This window comes from Larus michahellis, chromosome 14, assembly GCF_964199755.1.
Source record: "Larus michahellis chromosome 14, bLarMic1.1, whole genome shotgun sequence".
Classification (NCBI taxonomy): Eukaryota; Metazoa; Chordata; class Aves; order Charadriiformes; family Laridae; genus Larus; species Larus michahellis.
In genome coordinates, this window is record NC_133909.1 from 4,966,114 (window position 1) to 4,989,990 (window position 23,877).

The 23,877-nt window shown below is 39.7% G+C and overlaps 1 protein-coding gene across 3 annotated transcripts in view; it reads right to left on the minus strand.

Moving 5' to 3' along the window:
- FOXK2 (forkhead box K2) overlaps positions 1-8,513 on the minus strand; it is a 48,555-nt gene extending 40,042 nt beyond the window's left edge. The window contains exon 1 of one of the 3 annotated variants that reach the window (XM_074607720.1): positions 8,012-8,513. In XM_074607720.1, the coding sequence (XP_074463821.1) occupies positions 8,012-8,373 (362 nt within the window). In that variant the 5' untranslated portion in view covers positions 8,374-8,513. Of the gene's footprint in view, positions 1-7,480; positions 7,879-8,011 lie in introns of those variants that run through there. The other 2 variants (XM_074607719.1, XM_074607723.1) reach the window with 2 other exon arrangements.
- Positions 8,514-23,877: the final 15,364 nt, after the last annotated feature.

Below are 23,877 nucleotides of genomic sequence, written 5' to 3' on the forward strand. Positions count from 1 at the left end.
CAGAACCACATAAAGCTCCAGCACCTCTCTACTCCTTGACACAGCTCCCCTATTTCCACAATCATCACATCACTGTGCTTTGACACATCACCTCAGTACAGGCATCCAATCATTTCTCTACAGTCATGACTTTCAAATGCACTCTACTACTACTTTTCAGAACAGTTTCCTACCCTGCAGATCCGGCCTGCATAGCTTTTGAGATGCTTCTGCGTTTTTTGTTTTATTTTTAAATAGATTGACCAAGTCCATTTTTTTGTCCTTATTATTTGTGAGGACAATATTTACCAGCTATGATGTCATCTGTAAATACTTATCAGCACCTGTATTTACTTCAGACCACCACCACTGGTATCAAGTAGCAATACCAAGTAGTGATTAAGTAGTTTTTTCACGATGTAGCGCTAAGGTGCACATTATGCTAACCAGACTGTGCATTCCCAAAATTCTTCTGTTGGAAATACAGATAATTTTTTTTTCAATATGGGGTTGAAGTTACACGAAGGATTTTATAGTTAGAACTTCTCCATCCCTGGACATACCCAGAATTCCAACGGACAAAGTCCTGAGCAGCCTGATCTAAAAGTCACTTTGTTTGCAGCAGGAGTTTGGCTAGAGGTCCCTTCCATAATTCTTAAAGTAAAACCTTAAATTAACACTGAATTAAAATTAATTCCAAACAACTTTATACTAACTTTGCAATGCTTCATAAAGCTAAGATAATAACATGTCTCTGGCTTTTTTATTTTACAGCTCTGATTCTACAAATGCCCAACTCCATATGCATCTTTATCCACATGAGCTGTCTTGCTGAAGTCAACAGGAATGTTTAGTTTAGCACGGACATAACTGTTTGTCAATCTGCTCATGTTTTTCATTTTATTTGGTGCACATGGACAAACAAAAAGGTGATGTGTTCAAATAAATATTCATTAAGACATTCTGAAATTTTGAATAACGAAAATTTCACTCCCACAAATACTCAACTGTACAGCATACATGAAGATGATGCTTTGTAAAAGTTTACGATTCGCAGTACTAATGAGGACAGAACAGCACAGAAGCCCATGCAGTAGCTGCAGCAGAATCATGCAAACAAATGCAAAGAAACAGACTCCAATCATGTACAGACCTTCTTTAGCCCTATAAAAAAAAGATGTATTAGAAAATTACAAAGATTTGCACTAGCTCTTCAAGTAACTTACTAAAGCCTCAGCACCCTACAGTGATAAAACAGTAGTTATGAAATCTTAACTGAAGAATGTAACGTTTATTTTCTATGCCATCCAATGTGGAATAGCTGCAGAATAAACACGGTTCCTCCCCTCCGACTGCTTTATCTAGGTCAAAAAACTCCTTAAAGGCAGGAAGTCTCAGGAAACAAATGTCACTACACATCAACTTTTTATCATGAAAACAAGCAAGACAGTAGATAAAACCACCACCTTCCCAATATTTCAGTAGGAAGTTCCATGAAAGACAACAGCTTATTAGTAAACACAGGACTGCTGTGAAAACTCCTTAAAGGCTGCAAAAGAGATGGCCTCCACTAACACATGACAAACTTGTAATTTTCTTTGTAATTTTTTTTAGCGTTTTTACATAATTTTACATAAGTTAAAGTGACTTGTGAGGTCTTGAAGGCACTGCTGAATTTACTGAAAAATACAGCGAGTGAGATGCACAATCACGTTATTTTGAATAGCTTAGGCATGACTGTGAAAAAATCTTTTGCTTTGTGCATGATAATTATACATGCTCAAAAAAAAACCCCAACAAACAAATCCCAAAACAAAACCAACAGCAGAACTCTTCCACAGCAGAATTATTCTCTAAAACACATCTACCTTCATGAAGGACTAATATTAACAGGACAATGTCATTTCCTAATTATAAGGAAATTAATCATACACATTTATTTTGAAGAGCAAGGGTGAAAGATTAACTTATTTCTTTATTAACTTATCCAATAGCAAAAGTCGTCTCTTCCTACTCAAACATAGTGCATTTCACGACCAAAGATCAGTATTGTATTTTCATTTAAACAGTGCAAAGCAAAGAATAGTTGAGTTACATATCTCTTACCTCATTATTATAATTGAAGGTAAGAATCTCAAAACTCTTACCACTAGAGATTCTTGGAACAGACAGTTTTAACACTGACTTTGCACCTTTAAACCACAACAACAGTAATCTTGCTTCTGTTATAGAACTGGAACGTAACAGATGACAAAGAAATCACCGATTTTTAAGATGATTTCCCAGTTTATAGGATTTCATATAACTATAGAAAGAATGTATTACTAACTACAGATGTAAGAACATTTGTAAGATCAGTAAAACTGTAGAATTGGGTAATGAAGTTTCATATACATATCAACCATACCAACAGAAAAAGCAGGGCAAGTGCAAATTAATTCAAATATAAATTGTTCAAAATGTTCAAGCTTTACCTCAACTATCTGACTGGTGTATGACAATTTGTAATGCTGTTTCAGTAGCAAAAATTAAAAAGAAAAAAAAAAAAATCACTCATAAGGTGTGTGCAATTGAGAGGGAAATACAAAAAAAATGAGATGACAGAAACAACTGTAACACAAATTATGACTATAGAAACTTTACACTCATCTCTCTTATTTTCATTTCAAATAATATGTGCTCTACCTTCTTACTCCCACGTTCCTTTTCAATCAGATCTGCTTACATGAGACACTACTGCTACTGAGCTTGACATTTGCAAATCCTACTTTAAAGTAGCCAAAAAAACACCTATAAACACAACCGAATTAACCTTATTAGTCATTACAGCATGGGGCATGGTGTCTGCTAAAGAAAGTAAATAAAAGTTTCTGGAGCCTGATTCATAAGTCAAGGCCAAGTCCAACATTTCTTAGTTTTATGCTTAGAGATAATTTGTAAGTAAATCATAGTTTTAATACAACCAGTATGGAACTCCAAAATACTCCTCTGAATACAAATCAATCACAAGGTCTCAAAAACATTTCAGCCAGCTGTCTTCCTTAAGAGCAACTGTATCTACCAAAAGCGTTGTCAAGAAAGGGAAAAAGCAGGTGCCAATCTGGACTGAGGTATTAATCTATACTTACAAATATATTCCTTGAAAAAAGTGTGTTTGATTTCTTCAAGTATCTAACACTTATATTCATAAAGAAAATCTTTAAGACATAAACCATAAGCTATAAACAAGCAAAGAACATTCTTCCTGAGCTAGGCAAGTAACATTACCTAAGGAGATGTTATGATCCATTCACCCCAACTGTTAAGCCAAACCTCAGTTGTTTCCAGTGAGAAATTTTCATTGAGCACGCATGCAGCCACAGCTCTAACTCATCCAGCAATCACAACTTTGCATGTAATTTAAGTAACTGCAATAAGAGGATAGAAAGAAGTGAACTGATACATCAGACATTCTCTACAATCTGTTGTGCTATTTCCTGCTCAGGTAATGCCGAACACAATAAACTTTTCCAAGGAATTTACTTAGTGAACAGACATACTCGATCCTTGCTCAGAATCTAATGGCTTTCAATGGCAGAAAAACATCTACTACTTAAAAGGCAATAATGACCCCACTTTGTAGATCCATACCACAAGACCAAACTAAAAATATTGATTCAGCCCTCTGTATACTAGGAGGAGAAGCATGAGAACAACAAAGAAATTTTTAGTTTGCAGCCATATAGTCTTGACTTCGGATTAGTTAGTAGATGTTAAGCATAACATATTCGACATGGTTTACCGTAAGAGCTCCCATACTTAGTAATGTAAAGAAGTCTGCAAAATAAATGGCAGAATGGGAGAATTATTTACTGCCTCTTATTATAAAAGAGCTAACTTAAGTTGCATCAAATGAAATTACTACGTGTCAAGTTCAAAAAACTCAGCAAAAAGGGATATTTTTCCCAGCGCGGGCTCCAATTATGTTGCAGAACTCACTGCCCAAGGATGCTGTAGATACAAGAAGTTCACGGGGATTTAAAAAAAACTTGTTTTTTAAAAAAGAGAGAAAAAATGCAAACAGTAAATGGCTTTAACGCAAAAAGATATCAACTCTGACTTTGGCATACAAAAGAAAAAACAAGGGAAACGCAACCATTTGCCTTTACCCATTTTTATGCTCCTCCCTAGGCACCTGCTACTGACTACTCTTGGGGGCAGGTAATGGATGAGATGCATCTTTGCTCTGTCTCAGAAATGCTGTTTTTATGTTAATGGTATCTTGTTTATGATTCACAAATCAGTATATGGTTTTGTCAAAATGAACAAGACATTGTCTTGAAGCAGTCAAGCCCGAGATGTCAGGATCTTTATGAATTCAAAACGCTAGTAGACAACAAACATCCAAGAAACCCAGAAGTAGTAATAAAACAAAAAAAACTTATTCAGAGATAAGTTGTACCCAGAAGTCAGTCTGCTTTTTCCAGCTGCATCAATTACATCTGTCTGGAATCCTGCCTCTCCAAAAGCTGCCTACAAGAGCTCTGTCAACAACTGCTGCCCTGCCCAGCGCAAAAGGTATTTTTCAAGCCAAGTACCTCAAAAGTCAAATATTAATGTTATTGTTTACCTAGCAATATATCCCATCAATGCTTTCACTGAAGTTGGGGGAAATCTGACAAGCATCAAATGCAACCAATTAAAGAACAAGAACTTTATGAACTGGAGAGTGATAGTCCACACATCTTAAAGGCGGCTGTAAAAGACTAATTGAACTGCTTTGATTTGTGTGTATTTAACAGGAGACTCTAAAACCTCTTTCATCCCAGTGTGCTATGACATTAACAGGAGAGTTACTTACTGGACATGAACAAAAAAATTGCTATTTTCCCCCCAGCCCCTATTTTATTCATCTAACAAGATGACAGCTGGTTTGTATATACACAAGTACGTATGTGAGTCTGTCAAGAATTGGAAAAACAAAAACACACTTCCCACTGCTACTACCTCCTGCTTGATAACTTAAACATTTGAATTGTGAGTGAGGCTTCCAGGGAAGCATTAAAAATAGCAACCAGAACAGTTATCTTAATGCACAGTAATTCCATGTTTCATGGCATGTATACCTGTAGAAAGAAAGATGCCTTTATTACAGATAAAGTATACTCTAACATTAGTAACTTAATTTCCCCAGATCTTAAAAACATGTGTTCTCCAGGAGACTACAAAGTTGTATTTCTGTTTTTCCCTTCCAAAACCAGGAAGTTCAATAACCTTATTAATGCAATCATATTTAAACACTGTGCTGAAATAAAGAAAAAAAAAAAAAGGCCAAGGACCCCGGAACTACATACAATTAATTACCAACAATTAAATAAGACATTTCAAGTCTGTAACAATATTTTGCTTGGAGTCATCTGTAAGTCACTATTAATTAGACAAAACAGAGATGGACCCTCCATTCTTGGCTTCCAAGATCACTTCAAAACAAACAGAAGGAACAGGCCATCCTGATTTTTTTAAACTTCACCTGCCATGAAAATTTCACATGATTGTGCAGTCATAGGCAAAGCATATTACTGGCAACATAGTAGGCTTAAACAACAACAACAAAAATAGATCTAGAGATTACTTGAGCTGGAGGTTAGCAATCATCAATCTTGAACTCACACCAAAATTACTTTATTTCCAATAATGTTTCAATGGTTAATTGATGTTTACATTATGCTGAAATAACTAAGGTTTGATTCTTAAAATCCAGGAGATCATCTTCAGTGTGACCAGTTAAATCTACAATGAAACTCAAGAACACTGCTACAAACAATATTAGTCATCAGTAATTCACAGTAATGACTTGCTATAAGCAGATAACGTCTGCTTTGAATTTGCCTGAAGACTCCTGTGTATAAGGAAAAAAAGAAAAAAAGAAAAAAAAAGCTCTGCAAATAATGAAACTATTTCCCTATAAAACTCCAATAAGACTTTCCTTTTATAAAAAGATTATTTTTTTAAAAAAAAGCAATAAAGCAGAATTTGATCTTAATCACTAATCTATGACCCTGTAGATTTTGCCTGCCCTTCAAGATAAAACTCATCCCTACGCCTGTTGACTAAAGAAACCCCAGTTCGCCCAGTGTACACACTGCTCCATTGTTTCTAGCCAGGACTGAAGGTATGCCGCCCTTTATTTACAAGGCTTGATGGAGATCACACCTACATTTTGTAACCAGGAGATAACTACTTCAACCAGCTTACAGATCTTGAAACTGAAGGCTACTAGTGTGCAGTCTAAGAAATGCTGTGATCACTAAACACAGGCAGTTTCAAGCAAATGCTAGTTTCTGTAACACCACCCACATACGCTCACAAAGAAATTTTAACTGCACAGAAGTTTTCATCATTGTTCAATAAAAAAGTGGCACACAAAAAATCCTTCAGATTTTCTTCGGTACTTTTCCTGAAGTCTTAAGCATTTAACTGAATGCTACTGACTAAATTACTCGAACTAGTTCTAGACTGTTTGCAATCAACATATAAAATGCACAATGACTTGCTTGCAATTAGCGTATTATACCAGACTCTTTACAAAGAAAAAAGTATTTGATCTATATTTCATAAATGCGTTAGATTAAAATATAGATTAACCACACGCCAAATGATTATTAATATTAAAAAGCAGAAAGCAAAAATAGAAGCTACAGTTAAAGGTCAAACAAGTCATCCAACTGTATTCATGATTATACAACTCCACACATACTGGCACTGTTAAACCCTTTCAGAATGAGCATTTCCTAGAAAGCAGAAAGGTAAGACAATTTGATTTTCACAGAGGAACCAGGCAGGGAAACTAACATTAATATGTCAAAGTGGAAAATACACATCATCAATGTCCTAAACACACTTTAAAAACCTGTAAGGCCACTAAGACTGTGTCATTAATGGCACATGTTTTATAAAGCTAAAACACTCATAACCTTTTGGACATTTCTTAGTCAAGACAGCTAAAATACTCTAAACTAAAACGCCTTCACTTTTCCTACATGCGACTCCTCAAAACACAAAGACTACTTATTTACAGTTTGACATATCCTTAATCATATTAGGTAGGCCTTACGTACTGCCCTAGAAAATTATTTTGCGAAGACAGTTAATGTTTGGTAATGGTAAAGGAATGTATTATTATTTACAAACTCTTAATACATTTGTTGTCAAGTAAGTAAATACATTTTAAAACACTAAGACTAGCAGAAGTATTTCACGTGGATGATTCTGTTTACCCATACAAATAAACGTTACAATTAGCCAAAGAGGCAAGAAAATCAGGCACAAAATCAGAAGGCAATCACATGCACAAAACAACCCCCTACACTCTCCAAAAGCATCAAGGGTGTTACAAGATTTACTTGGCACTGATCTTAAATTCAGAAATCCCAGATATGTGGATAACCACTTGACTGGTTTCCTTTGAAGCACGTAAACAATACTCAAGGGTGTATCCAATTCTATTTGTTAATTACAATACCTCCAAGCAGTGCTGCTGACGGATTTGCTCCCAAACTCACAACAGATACTGCTACGTGTGAGACACAGCACAGGAGCGGGGTGACCATTTGTCAACCAGCAGCCCCGGCGCCGCCGGGGTCTCACGCTTCCCACCTGTACCACCGGCTGCCGGAGGGGCTGGAGTGGGAGGTGGATGTGCCGGCGGGGCCCGAGCCACTGGAGGAAGGACACATCCGAGGGCAGCAAGCAGAGGCGCCGGTGCCCGGGAGAAGGGCTGCCGGGGAAGGAGGCCTCAGGCACCGCTCGCGTGTGTCGCCAGGATGGGGTCGGTTCCCCGCCTGTCACACACCATGTGCCGGCCAAACGGCAACGGGGACAACCGGCGCGGATGAGCAATGGCACCATCCCCGCCGCGGCAGCCAGTCCTCCCGGGGAGGACGGGGCAGCCCGGCGCGGCGAGGCGCCGGCGGGTGGGCCCGGGCCCGGGCCCGGCCCGGCGGGCCCCGATGTGACGGGGGAGGACAGCAGGCCCAGCCCCCGCTTTACTCACACTCGGGGCAGCTGCAGCGGCGGCGCCCCCCGCCTCTGGAACACGCCGTCCACGAAGACGCCGTTCTTGCCGAGGCAGCGCAGGTAGAAGTCCCCTCCTCCGCCGCCGCCGGCGGCAGCTGCGGGGTCCGCCTGAGGCGGAGGCGGTGGCCCGTCCGCGCCGGCCGGTGGCGGCGGCGGAGGAGCGGCGGTGAAGATCTCCAGGTGGCGCCGGGAGATGAAGCTGGAGTGGCCCATGCTCACGTCCACCGAGCCCTGCGACGAGTTGCGGCCGATGGTCACCGAGCGCTTCTTCATGAGGTACTCGAACTCCCGGCCCTCCAGCCGCGCCACGGCCGCCGCCGCCGCCGCCGCCGCCGCCATCTTAGCGAGCGAGGGAGCGGGCCGCCCTCCGCTGCGCCCCTCCGCCCGCACCGGCCCCGCAGCCGCAGCCGCCGCCAGACACAGGCAGGGAAGGGGACGCCGCTCAACCCAACCTGACGCAGTCCACCGCCGGCTGATGGACGGCGGCGCCGGGCCAATGCGCGGCCCGCACGCCCATGGGGCTATGGCGGCGCGGCCAATGGCGAGCGGCGCCGAGGCCAGCGCCGCGCAGCACGTTCGACTGTCGGGGCCCGAGAACACGGGAAAGGCCCGGAAAACACGGAGCAGAGCCGCGCGCGGCGGAGCGGAGCGGCCCTCGTGCCCCCGGCGGCGGGAGAAGGGCTGCGCCGGGCCCCGGCAGAGCGGCGGGGAGGAAGGCAGGGCAGGGCAGCACGGAGCTGCCCGCTCAGCCCAGCGGGGCTGGCCGGCCTGCCATCTTCCTCCCCACACCGCCTTGCTCCCGCAGGGCCGGGGCGGCGGCGGGGCTCCGGGCACCTGCGGGAGAGGCCGGGCGGCTGCCGCCCGCTCCCGCTGGCACCCCCGGGAGGAGGCCGCCGGCACCCACCGCAGCCCACGGACACCTGTTTTTCGCCCGGCGGAGAGTGCCACAGGGGAGAGAGGGGGGAATTATTAAGGATAAAATAAACACAAGAACCCAAACGTTGCTAGAGAGTGGGCTGCCACCTGCAAGGTAGTTTGTAACTCCTCAAATTTAGCCTCAAAAGACAGCATACACATACAATGACAAAAGACACATCATACACATCTGATGGCTTTTTAAGGGTTATGTTAAACTAGAGGTAACGCCCCATCTTGACGTGAAACAAGTACAGTGCTCTAAATTTAAAAGTTTCAGGTAAGTCAGGCCGTGTACTTGTGCACGCACCTCGCTCGGCTCAGTCCTAGTTTTCTCATAGGAACTAGGGCACAAAAGAGTAAAAGCAAGCAATCTCGCAGAACAAAACCCAACTGCTGCTGCAGCCTGGCACTGCTGCCCAAGGGTCACAGCACACGGGAGAGAAAGTGGCACAGGTGGGACATGTCAGAGGCAGGGGATAAACGGGTCAAGAACGCACAGCAGTGGCTCTGACTTTAAAATACTACAGGTTACCGAAAAGACAACATTAATTGTGCTCTGTTTGTCAAACAGCATCTGCAATGAGAATGTTCCACCTGAGCAAAATCTTCTAGAAGTGTTTGCGTGCTCCTCTCTACCCGCGACAGGGAGCAGGCACTCTGTCAGAATTGAGGAGTAAACAATTAAGAAAACACTCCTGGCTATAAACTGTGAAGAGGATGCTAAAACATATTTATGCCTATATACAAATATAAACATTGCAAACACTTCATTGTAACAGCCCAGATAGCCGTACTGTATTTTCAAGCATTTTTCATTTAGAAAGGGTTTTTTGTTGTTTAATTGAGTTTTGGGTTTGTTTTTTTTTTACTGTATTGAAGTTCACTACTATTTATTAATCCAGAAGACATTTAAGTACTTTCTTCAGTGGCGTACACATGCTCTGCAGGAACTGAAAATAATCTTTAAAAACATTTTTATGCTCTGGACAAAAACAATCAACTCGCTAACAAACACATAATAGTAAATTTGAAATTCAAACATCTGTTTTGAGTCAACAGATTTTTAACTGTAGAAATATTTTGTGTGTTTAGGAACAGAACACGGTGCCTGCTACCTGCAAAGTTACAGCAAACCTTATTTTTACCCTTGTGATTGTATCAGCACTTGTTATAAGCAGAAACAACATAATTCCATACTGTCTGTAAGTCCATTTATACATACGCATGTCAGATGCAGTAAAATATAGCAACAATTTAGAGCTTTGGTTTCTTTTACAGAAAACTTTAGTTAAATCTTGCCCACACTTTGGTATTTAGAATCAGACTTTCTTTTATACCAACATATGTTTGGCACAGAAAATGTGGAGCATCAGAGAGCCAGTTACGACTCCCTGATTCTCAGCTTTTTTTTTTTTTATCTCTTGGCTCTGCTGCGACTATGGAAATGTTGTGCCTGCTTGGCTAACAATCGGTTAGGGATCCTGAGGGGTATGCTGGCTGAAAATTACCAATGGATTTCCATCTCCTAACACACCCCCACAGAGAGACAGAAAACAGGCAGCTTGGGAGAGCAGCCAGGTGGATTCCCATCAGGCCAGCAGTACTTTCCACCACTCTTACGGTTGCTCAGTTTGCAAAAGCTAAAGGCATTAATGCCACTTTAACGTTTTCCGTTATGTGGATCATAACTTTGTTAATTTGCATTAATTTATTAATAACATCCAGTACGAAATTCACAAAGCTAATACACCTTCCTGTTCTTTTCATAATGGCACAGCATAGAGAACACAGCTATTGACATAGAATGCTGGGCCAAGTTTTCTAATATACACTGAAACCACTTTTCAAGCATCCAACGATCTGTATGTTACTCTATAAGAAGTGACTGAACACCAGCAGAAAGTCTGTTTACTTACTTTGTATTACCAACACTGTAGAACAGCAAATCCCATTGTCAGAAGCTATATTCATTTTAGGAGGGCAGCTGAGATCTTTCTGCCCATGTTTCTCTAAATTGGTGCAGATTTAGTCACTTTCTTTGTGACCATAGAAAACTGCACAGTTACAGGTCATTCCAACCTGCCCACTTGCAGTTCTGTTCTCTCTTGTATAGAGCACGAAACAGAGCAGCTAGACGCGGTGGAACGACTCATGCTTACACAGAATTCTCCAGTGCTGTTCTGGGTGTCTGGGTTCCCCAGAAATCCACTCCTTGAACATAACCTGGTCCTGATGTTGGAGCTGCCTAGCAGATACGTACTATTCCACACTTTTTTTTTTTCCCCTGCCAATTGAGGGTAAGCACAAGACATTCTTTTCCTCTGTCTGCTTTGGGTCCACCTTAACCATTCAGGACAGAACTAGGGCTACAAGTTACTGACCAAAATTCAATCTTCTGTGGCACCGAGTTACTGCAATTGCCACTGATGCTAAACAAGGTCTCAAAGCACTCAGTGTAATTCCACACTTCTGGTGCTTTGAGCTAAGTAGCCCTATGTTACTCAGTCTACATCAAATTACACAGCAGCACTTGACTGCATCACAGAAATTAAGACTCAGCAGACTTTATCTGCATCATCTAAACTTAAAACAATCTAAATTTAATATAAATGTCAAAGTACTACGCAAGGTCTAATCCATTAATACCATTTTATTTGACCAAACATCCCTTAAATGACTTCATATTTTTAGATGTGTTCTTTTTTTCTTGAAGCTCATGCTATAGCAACACAAGGGCGTTCCTTTACAGTCTGCTTGTACTTGTAAACTGTCATATAATCAAGCTTGCTTTCTTCAGTTTTCTTATTACATATATATGTGCTCTATACTGAGGGCTACGAAGTGGTGAAGCAGCCTTCTCAAGATGAACATTTTCACAGTTCCAAAAGCATGGAATACTACCGGAGGAACTTGATGAACGATCAAGTAGATTAAATGACCCTAATTACTTACTTTGACACAACCAGCATTAAACAGCTTTTAAAAGCCATTAGGAGTTATCAATAATTTTTTAATTACAGCCAGTGTCACAAGCTTTCAGTAAGATTTGATTTTTGTTAAACAAAATCCTACAAAGTTGATTCGCAAAGTCACTTCTCAGTAACATTCATATGCGATTTAACAAGACAAGCACTACAAATACCAAAACCTGCACAACCAAGTGAAGAAAGATTTCACATATTGATATCCCGCACCTGACAAGTGCACGTTTTTTGCTATTTACTAGGTGAGAAGCCCCCTGAAAGCGGTAACAACTTCCTCCATTGCAGCCTCAAAACCACTGCCATGTACAACCACATTTTACACACGGTAATCCCGATAACCATACTGGAGCTCTTTACATGCTTAAATTTAATGGTGTGTGTAAAACTTAGTAGGACTCGTACTGCGATTTAGTAATCTTCCTTACAAATGCATTTTGGTCAAGGGGAAACTGTTAAAAAAGCATGTAATTTCTGCAAAATACTAAAAATAGTGAACGGTCAGGATGGTGTGAAGCTCCCTACTTACATACCCAGAGAATTCCTGAGCTGACTTTAAAAATTACAGGAGAAAATAGTTATACCTCAAAAGTTACTTTTATAGGGTTGTTTTGTTTTTTTTTTTGTTAAGGATCTCTTTAAGTAATGAAGAATGGAAAGAGTAATACTCATAAAAATGCCTAAAACATCCCAGATTAACAGGCTTTTTTTGGAGGGGGAACAGGGAGGATGGCAAAAAAAGCCTTTAACCTCGACCAGTCGCTTGTTAGCCTACTACTGACCTCGGAGAGAAAGCAAATCACTGCCGTACAAGTCAAAAACCAGTCATTTTACCGGGAGGAGCGGGACAGGAGAAGGCCGCCCCCCGCCTGACAGGAACCCCTCGCTCCCCTCAGCCCGCCGCGCGCTTCCCGCCCTTCTACCCAGCCTGCCCCGCGCCCCCAACGGCTGATGGCGGCGGCGGGTTAAGGGCGGCAGAGGGCGGCGGGCTCTGCGGGGTGCCGCCGATCGAGCCGCCCGGGGATGCGGGCGGAGCCCAGCTCCGCTTTGCCGGTGACAAGTGTTTGTAAACACAGCGGGGCCGTGGGCGGCGTCGGGAGCGCGGCCCCGGTGTCTCCTGTGAGGAAAAAAGCACCAGCGCAAAGCTGAGGTAAAAGCATGAAGCAGCTCTAAATCCGACACCACAGAAGGGTTTTTAAAAGCCGCCACGGCATTACTCAACTTAAGTAAAAATGCGAAACGCCCATTACTTTGCAGTTTGGCCTTGTGTGATGTATCATCTCTCCTAAATAAGTAGATAATTAATCTTCATGCTTCTATTTTGTGTTTAAAATTGGACCTGATCATTCAAAAGCATTTTTCATGTTTTGTTAATCACTTTGAAACAACAAGAGTTCTACCACTATGAAGTCATGAAGCATAATTGGAGAAACTGAAATTTCCCAGTTGCAACACTTAACTGTATTTAATGTTGATCATGAGTTACTGCTATAAGTTACAACCCCATTTAAGCACAATTCTACCATATGATTTTTCTTCAAGTTTATAGAATCACAGAATGGTTTGGGTTGGAAGGGACCTTAAAGATCACCCAGTTCCACCCCCCCTGCCCTGGGCAGGGACACCTCCCACTAGACCATGCTGCCCTGTCCAACTTGGCCTTGAATTGACTTGAATTCACTTGAAAAGTTAATTTGCCATTTTCTTTGCCACTGTATGTTCATCCTATCTCTTTGCTTGATCAACGGATGTATAACAACTGTTTTAAGTAAACACTGACAAGTACCTGTTAAAACATACTGAGACCTAACTGACTTTTCCATTTTTGCTGTCAGAATAGGTCAGTCCTGCAACATCACTGTGGGAAGCATCTTTGTGGCTTTTTAATTCTTCGAGAGCTCAGATTGTATAGAATATTTTCTACGCATACACAGCTGTACGTATTTGAATAACATGAGGTAGCCTTCCACAAAAACTAAGGCTTGCACTTGCCTTTAGAGGAACAGCCTCACTAGAACACATCAAGTCTATTCACCACGACAGAATTTTTACTCTTCCTTAATTTTGAGCTGAATTCTTTTTCAGTCTCATTTTAGCACTCCCATGTCACGTAACTTATGAGATGGTATCATAAACAAACTAAACCTTGCAAAAAACCAAAAAAAAGCAGATTAAGCTGCCAACGTCCATTTTATCTGGAAAAGATGTTTCAGGCATCTGAAGGTTGTAACTGCAGCGCTACCACTATTGTACATGGCAGGTGCAAGTTCTACAAAAACAGTAATAGAAGTCGTACTTCGGTTGGCAGAAAATAGCAGACAAGTGGGAGTGGGGAGTGTAAGACAGGATAGGCAAATGAGAAAATGATTTACATTAATCAAAACCAGACAGGAATTACAGAAATGTGACTAAGTTAAATGAAAGAGATAACCAAAGGCAAATTAAACCCAAGTGTAAAGTAATAAGCATCAATAAGAAAAACATACTTTAAAATACTCTTTTCATGACTGAGCATTCTTATTGAGATTCGTCATTTCAGGAGGAGGGGAATGAAGCTTTTATCAAAACCGGTCTGGTTTTTGTTTTTTAAAATCAATGCCATTCTCTCAGCCAACAGAAAGCCAAAAAGAAAAGAACAGTGAAAAAGAGAGACATATTTTTCTTTGTGTCTGTCTTCTCTGAAATACTTCTTACTCTGTCCAAAAGGATAACTACAGAACTAAGCAAAGTTCAGAGAAGAGTTTCTGAGATGATGAGGTATGAAAACACTATTACACAAAGGTTAAGGAATTGCAATTGTTTTCAGTAGAGACAAATGTTATTGAAATAATATAAGAAGGCACAAGCACAGTGAGAACAACATCATGTTCCATAAACAGATATTTCTATCTCTAAGAAAGAAAAGTGTCTGAATTCAAAACACAAAGAAAGATCCTGTAAGGAATATGATGATAGCAGCAGTATTTTTTATATCCATACAAAGTATTTAACATTATTATTATTTTTAATTGCATAGCCAAAGCCTGAACAACTTAAAATAGTAAGTTTTCCATCACTATTAGAATGTATTAAAATACAAGGACCACCTCTTTTCTCCATTTATACAAAACCTAGCAAGAATTGGTCTTGCTGCAATTGCATTTATAACAGTGGCATAAGATGGAGCTGCTTGCAAATCTCTTTTTCCTGAGCACAGAAACAAGATGCTGAAGTACGTACGCCTTGGGACTAGCCCAATAGATTTTCTTATGTTCCTAATAAATCTCAAAATATTCAGAACGGTGGTTGTATTTAATGTCTTTTTCAGTGAAACTTATGTAAGTTTGCACCTAATCTTCAAAACATAAGTAATTTAAAGATTCGATAGATGGGAGAGAAAGTCACACTATGAACTTTTGGGGAGAGGAACACTTGAAAAGTTTCTTCTTGTAAACCAATTTCTTCGTGGACAGCCAGAGAAAGAAAACAGATCTACGGAAATCCGGATGTGGTGGAATTAACTGATTATTTTCTCCCAAACTGGATGATGATAAAACTGAAAGACTACAGAAGAGATCTGAACAACAAAAAGCACTTTAAAATAATTTAGAAAAAAATGTAAACAAATGCTGTGCTGGACAGATTATGTTTGAGTCCCTTGCAAATCATGAAGTGTTCAAGCAACCTCCAAAAGAGGGGGGGAGAACTACAAGCATTTCTGACAGGACATACAGGAGTCTTCAAGATTCACGAGATCTTAACATGCCTGGCAATACATGAAGGGTAGCACAGACTGGTCTGAAAAAAAAGTTGTCCAAATATCAAAAAAAACCCCACCAAAACCCAATTTACATCTACTACAAAGAGAAATGAATGTTGAGGCAGAAAGATGTCACTTCTAAATTTTCACCTGGGTCATGTACAGTAACCACTGTAAAGGTCAGTCCCTCAGGGAAGAACAGAGCAACACATGAGGAAAATGGTTCCCTTCCGCGGATATTCAGAATACCAACACAGAGTCACTGAAATATCAAGATCAGGAGCAGAAAAATGAAGATGATTCTTAGCAGTCAGAAAGCCCACTACAGAAGGTGTGTAAGAGAGCAGCCAGCCAGCAAATCTGTAATCAAAAAGCCACTGATGCTCAGAGATAGTAATTGCTGACAGATGTCCAACAGACAGAGGAATAAATCTCTCCTCTGAGGACTCAAGTTCTTCAAAGCTCACATCCTACTCTACCTCAATTTATTTTGCTAATTGAATTACTCTGCGGTTAATTTGAGATGAGACTCTTCTATTTGCATTTCATTCTCAGAAAAGGAATGATGCGACATTCCAACCAGCAAATAAACAACCCCCCTTGTGACTAGGATCTGAAGTTTCTTACCGATATTCTTGAGTGACATTTATTACACAGCATTTTGTAAGCCAGCCCTGTTGCCAAGAGGAACTTCATTGCTTATTACTAAATAACTGAGTAAGATGCAAAGATGGGTCAAGGAAAAATGAACACGTTGCTCAGAAAAAAACTGAAAAAAGTTTTCTCAGGAGAAGTCGTGGAAAGCTAACACGAACAGAAGCATTTATATACATGTAATATATAGATACACACACATAAAAAATGAAGCTTTTCTGAGGATGGACAACAGCACTAGAGAAAAAAAAAGCAAGACGCATCAACTGCATAGCATAGCATAAACCATAGCATCAGCTGTGACACTTTCTGGTCTTATCATAAGCTGTTTATGCAACCTGAAACTTGCTGAGTAGAAAAGCTTTGCAGTTTACTACTGAAAATACAAAATGCTAATATAGCAACCGTAAAACCTAATCATGGGGAAAAAAACCTAGCCATTTTCTAACAGGATCCTAAGATATAAACAAAACTAAAAACTGGGAGTAGAAGTTGAGTTGAAATATTAGTAGGCTGCAGCTAAAGTATACGCATTTCCCTTTCTCCCACACGCACAAACTTACAATTCAAATCAGTCAACTTTCACACACCACCATTAACTTTTCTAATTCAAAATATTTTTGCAAAACACTTCTCCCCATAAGGATATTAATTTTAGAACATGTCTATAAATAGAGCTGCTACACAAATCCTACACTGCAGACTGCTTTCACTTCCTTGTGGTTGGTCAGTGCTGGTAGATAACTTGAAAAGTTCAATTAATATAAAACCAGCAACACAATGGTTTAATTAGTGTGTTGGCAGGCTTCATGGATTCAACTTTCTACCAATCAGTTTCAAGTGTCTATTTGTATTTTCTCCCATCACATCCCTAATGGCACTATTCATTCAAAATGCCTTTATTTTGCTTAATAAAGCTTTTTTTTTTCTCCCCAGAAAACACTTAGTAAGAAGCCATTTGCAGGAATCAAACTGATTATTGATGTAAGCACAATTATGCAAACTGACCTGTGACAAGTAACTCAATGCATTTACTTTGTCCTATACAGAGATCTCCAGTAATGATTTTATTTGTAAGTTTGGGATCAGTGATGGTCTTCCTGTCTGACTGACCTTTGGGTGGGGTTTTTTGTGTGTTTTACTTCCTCTAGCTTTTAATAGAAACAATCAATATAAATGCATATTTTTTAATTTCAAAGGGGGGAACTTTGGCCCACTCTCAGGTTGGACAAGCTTTGAAGGCAGCGTTATGAATTTAGTTTGTGTTAGTATGAGAACACCTGTCAGTACTGCATTTGGTAACATCCTACCTCAGAGGCTTTTTAAGTCTCTTATTCTAATCGTCCCTGTACAAGCAAAGCGCGTTTCTGTAATGTCACATGATGTTATACATTCTTATTCTTTCATTTCTCCTCTATTTTGATTAAACAAAAAACCAAATAAATACAGGTAAGAACATGCTTCCTGTAGTTAACACCAGCAACAGTCTTCCAGTTATTTCTACAGATACCTTTTTTCATTCATAGATTTTCAACTTTTTCTGAAAAATCAGACATCTGTGAATCTGTCCGCCTTACCACAAACCTAAAAACGTACGTGTAGCTGAAAGTCATACTCCATTGTTTTTCTTCCTTTGTAAGAAAAGACTGAAAGGCTATTATTTCCCATATAAGAGTTTCAGTAATTCCCAAGGCAGGGTTTTAGTACACAAAATGGGGAGAAAAAAACCACACCACAATACAGATGCATACAGTGTACTACTATTCATCACCCAGAAACCGTGATGGAATAAAACAAGATGAGAATGGAGGTATGCAGGAGACAAGAAAGAATCCCTGGACATCCAAAACAGGAACACATTTGTATCTAATGATCTCCACACACACCCCCCCCCCTCCAATTCCCAATACAGAACTTTAAATAGAAAACTGACCCTCTTTGAGAACTCACGGTTTCACTACACCATTAACTGCATCAACACTACATTGCTTTCTGGAATCTACCTTTGCCATTTTACACAACAAAAAAAAAAGATCTGATATCAGGAAGTAATCAGAATTTGAAATAAGTGAATTTAAAACGTCTACTAAGTATCCTCACAAACTCCACACCACCACCCCCCCCCGCCCCATGCCAGTTTGTTTTGGGTTTTGGTTTTATATTTTTTTAAGAATGGGATGAGGCAAAGTGGGCAAATGAAGAAAACAGTTCTTAAAAACAGCATTCTGGAAGCCCATAATTTTAAGTTAAACCCTTAATATTCTATTTCTAATGCTCAATAGGTTTTTAATTTGTCACTGAAAGTAGGTATTATTTGCCTAAAATCCCAGAATAATTTCACGTAATAGTTTAAGTAACTGGATCAGTGTTTTCCTCAATACATTTATGAACGACTACAAGGTTAAAAGGTATTTTGTGTCACAGATAAATATTTAGCCAACAGTTCACTAGCAAGCTCACAATGGTATTGTCATTTCCTGTGCTTGCCCCTAGTTCCCGTCCCCACAGCACCGCCCGTTGCGCCAGCAGATGTTTGTATGACTAAGCAACAAACCAGATTAAGGAAATGACAGGAATGAAGAAAAATGACAACACCATTTTGAGGGTGAGTTTTTGTAGCCAGAGGAGTTCCTGTACCCAGCTGACCAGAGGGACTCGCAGAGTGTGTGCTCTCAGGGGGACAGGCTGTGGTGAGACCAGAATAAACGCCCAGAAGAGCAGCTGCCCGAGCCCCGCTGCTGAAACGCGAGCCCTGGCCTCCCCTCGCAAACACCCCGCAGACTCCCCGGTGTTCCTGTTACCCTGAATAGATAGCCTGGCAATAAGCAGTCTCGGTATAAAAAGCTGACAGGAACACTATGCACACTCACTAGAGCATTTCTAGACTTTGATTAGGGGTCGTCTTCTGGCTATGGCTTTTGGAAGCTATCTTAAAAAGATAAAAAATACCTTATCCCTGTAGGTATGTATGTTTGCACCAAATTCATCTATCTTGAAATAAAGTTATGCAAATCTTTATCTTATGACCAGACTTTAAAAAAAAAAAATGCTGATTTAGGACTACTTTAGATATAGGTAGACAACAGATACAACTAATTACAAGAACAGTTATGTTTTTTACACGTACATAAAAACACACCTGCTGCTACCTCCACGGCTGTCTGTATATCCAAGTTCACAACAAAAGTGCAATCTATTGAGGCATTTGTGCTCAAATGTTCTCCAAGCTCATAGTTGTGAGACCTCACTAACATACTGAATCGGGATGTTAGAAGACAAGAATCATTTTCACCTTTGAGAATCATCTACTGCAACCTGTACTTTCATCTGTCTTTCTGGATAAGAAAAGGAAGGACAAGTCATTGGGATATATTAAATATATTGGGATATATTAAATATGTTGCACTCTATTATTATCCATGAGTAGTTTTTCATCATCTATTACAGAAGACCTTCTCCACTCCGGTTTAGTTCCAGACCCCAAACTTAACCCATCACTTCAGCTGGCAAGGTTCCTCCTATTTGAAGATTTCGCAGATATCCCGAGGATATTTTACTACTGAGGGTTGAGATAAAGAACAGGAAAACACACTAACATCAGAAAGGTACAACAGCCTATCAAGAAAAACAATTACTTCTTTAGTTAGCTTTAAAATATCTAAAAACCATTTTTCTGTCAAGAGATACACATACGCAGTTTTTGCCTATTAAAAGCCAGAGAACCAATGTAGCTGAAATCAAGCTTGACTTTTTAAGTGGCATTGTATCTCCATAGGAGATACCTTGATTTTTCAATGTCTTTACCTACTCCATATTCAGAGCCTATTCAGCAAAGTTTTTTCACTAATATAAACGCAAGCTGATTACAAACACCAAACATAATAATAATCATATAAGAAAGAATACTTAACACGTTATCTGTGGTCATTTCACTTCAGACTACATGCTCTCTTAAAGCCAGAGAAAGTAGGGTCTTTGTGATACATCTTAAAACGTTCTCCACCTGCACATTTAGCACAAAACTATTAAAATCAGTAATTGGCTGTAGTTGTATAATTTAGGTGTCCACATAAACATATTTTAAGCATCCCCATACTGTCAGGTCACATACCTTAAAAACTGTGAATCAGGACTTTGACTACCACAATAACAGTAAATAAAGAAAAATGGGAAACAGTAATGCAAGATGGATCTTACATTCTGGGTCCTGTGTTCTATTAAACATTTCAAAATTCTACAAAATACTTGGAGATTATCAAAACTCAGCTCGCCAAGGCCCGAGTAACCTGATCCAAACCCAACATCAGCCCTGCTTGGAGCAGAAGGATGGATGAGATGACCTTCAGAGGTCACTTCCAATCCATGTTACTTTATGGTTTTATAAAATAAAACGGAGAGTGGGAGTGTGTTTGTATACACATACATACACTCAAACACACCTGCCCTCTTTCATTCAAGCTGCCCTAGCCAGTCTATAGATAAACCTACACTGAATACTGCATGTGAAGCAAGATTACCAACATCACTGAGTGGTAGATGGATTTTGATACCTTAAATACACACCAGTTTTACATTTATACATAAGAAGTACAGAAGAAAGTATTGCTTTATGACCTAAGTGAGGTGGCAAAGACGTAAAACTTCTCACCAGCTCTATCTGATCTCACAAGTATCCAGTTTATCTGCTGAATCCTCAGCTTCATGAAAACACAGTCCTCACTACCCAGATCTTTGACTCCTGTAGCGGTGAGGAATCTCTCTGGAATTACAAAGGGATGAAGTATTAATTGCTTCTGCTGAGACATCAGAAGAGAGAGGAAGTAGGTTTGTCCTGAGACAGGTAACCACCCAAACCACAAAAAACGTTCAGGTTCACCATTCCTCTCTAACCCACATTTAATTTACACATCTCAAACTGAAACTCCACTACTCCTACCTTCAGAATTCCTCCTTTGATGCATTTTCCCTTCTGACATCCACTGCTCAGTATTTTCAGCAGTGACTCATGAGAATGTGCTGAGCATGACACGGTGTTGAAACTCCTTCAGGATGCCTTGAGTTAGAAGCCCAAAGGACATGTCACTAACAGACACAGGACATAAACATTTCTTGAAAAAGTAATGACAAGTATCAACACACTTATGATAGTATTTCATACTATTAAATCTTTTTTACAGGCAAGCAATCATGCCTTATAGAAGTTACATTTGGAACTCACTCCTATTTTAACACAAGATAAAAAAGAGGAAAGAGAAGCAACTTGAACAAGATGATCTACTAAGCCTGAAGAATTCAGAATAAAACCAGATTCCTCCATCCTTGTTACATTCTTAAATAATGTGTATAGGTACAGCATTCAGCTGCCTCCTGACCTTTTGACTGTATGACCAAGCCTTACAGACAGGCATTCCGAATAAGAAAAGAGCTGAAGAATTAAACAGCCATTCTAAATGACTAGAAAATAGGGTGTTGAAGCACTATTACTTTCTGGAGTAACATACGCCAGTCTGTCTCACCTCAGCTCCACTCCACTCTCCTCCTCCCCAAGTGGTGTAGGTGACAATCTACAAAACTATTTTTTTCACAAAGAAAGCTACAAGAGCTGGGTGGGGGTTTTTTGGGTTTTTTTTTGTTTTTTTTTTTTTGTTTTTTTTTTTTTTTTAAAAACAAGTGTTGTAGGTTTTTTACTACACAAGCAAGTCACAATATAGAACAAATCACCTTTCCTGAACAAAACATATTAAGTTTTCATGTAATACTAAGTTAATTGAACTAAGAGCACAATTGTAATTATTGTGGTTTTAGAAAATTACTTCTTGTAAAGGTAAAATAATGGACTAGGAAGTTTCCATTAGTAGTATGAAAACTGCTGCATTGTAACTTAAGTTCTTTAGATAATGGTTTGAAATGTACGTTCCAACAGAGAACCCGTTCTTATTTGGGTTTCCCAGTTTACATACTTAAACACTCACATTTCAAAAGATTTGACAGAACCACAGTCCTAGGGACACCAACCGGGACAGTAAAGCCACATTACAAGCACAAAATGAGAAAAAAAAAAAAATTTCAGTGTTTTTACTGTTTACCTTTCACTACAAACCCATATAGAAAATTATTCTCCTTTTCACATTACTTAGGTCAGAACCTATACTCAGTATTGCCAAGAACCCAACTGGATATTTTGCTTAAAGCAATTCTTCTAAGTGTATATTCTTAATGTAACATTGGAACAACAGTGTAAACAATTTTTATAGATTGAGTGCTGACATTTGAACATATTCAAGTTCAGCAATTCCCATAGACCCATGGGTGCAGAAACACTTACTCAGCTGTTTTGACAAAAGCATAGCCCTTGCTCTTGTCACATTCTTGGCAGAAGCAAGAACTTTGTTTCAGAATCATCACCATTCACTATTCTGCAAAATTTACTGGAAAATACTAATGATAATATTCTACTCTACAGAAGTCAGATATTCAAAAGCACATGTTGATGTAAGAACCCAAAAATATACCATCCATGCATATTATAACATTACAAAAGGACATTTTAAAAAGTCTACTTTTCTCTTGAAAAGTCTAATGGGAGGCTTTGGGGGAAGCACATTAGTATGGGCTGAATCATACTATATTCAAGTACTATGCACCAGAATAATCATTCTAGCAGTAATTTCATGTAGTGAGCACACCTTAAAATATCATGCATTTGCAGTATCAGTTTACTTCCACAAGAATAAGTCATTAAATAAATATTTTTAGTGTGCTTTTATAAAGGCACAAGAATGAGGCTGAACAGACTGACGAGATGGTGCTCAAATGCCACAGAAGGGCAGAGCTCCTCACTGCAATAAGCTGCTCCAGTTGCAGATTCTTCTGCTGATCGTGTAGACTTTGGAGGAAAGTGTAACTGATTATACTAAAGGCAGAGTCTTCTTCCCTTTTCAGTGTGATGACATTGACAACAGAAAATCCGAGAGCACTGAAGGACACTTCAGTGAGAACTGCTGTCACTAGTCGTACTTTTTCTGTGAGCCAAACTGAGTCATTTCCATGAACGACTGCTTGGCAGTCAAAGAAAAATCTGAAAGCTACAGAGCAAAGAGAGAACACAGACATGGGAAGTGGTGTTTCCATTTTGAGACAGCGTCAACAAATGATCTTCGACAATTAAAAAAAAGCAGCTACCTGTGCAACACTTGGCAAAAGAGATATTGTTAATACGATAATGTTGAATTTTTATACTTCGAAAGCAACAAAAGAATATTTAGGAGAAGCAGGTTCTTATAGCAGGTGAAGTGAAGCAGCTCATTAAAAAAACTGAGTGTTGAGTGTAATGACCTAATTAGGGGAATTCCTCTATAGAGAGAGGCTGTTCTAATGTAAGTTGGTGGGAAAACCCAGCTGGCTTGAATACTGTAAGATCAAGACCTAAACACTTATGAAAGTGTATAGTTAAAGGAAAAAAAAAAAAAAATCAGAAGACTGGGAGTTTCTGTCCTTCTGACAAACATATATTGAATACAACCATACTAATTTCACAGTTTCTCAGTTAAA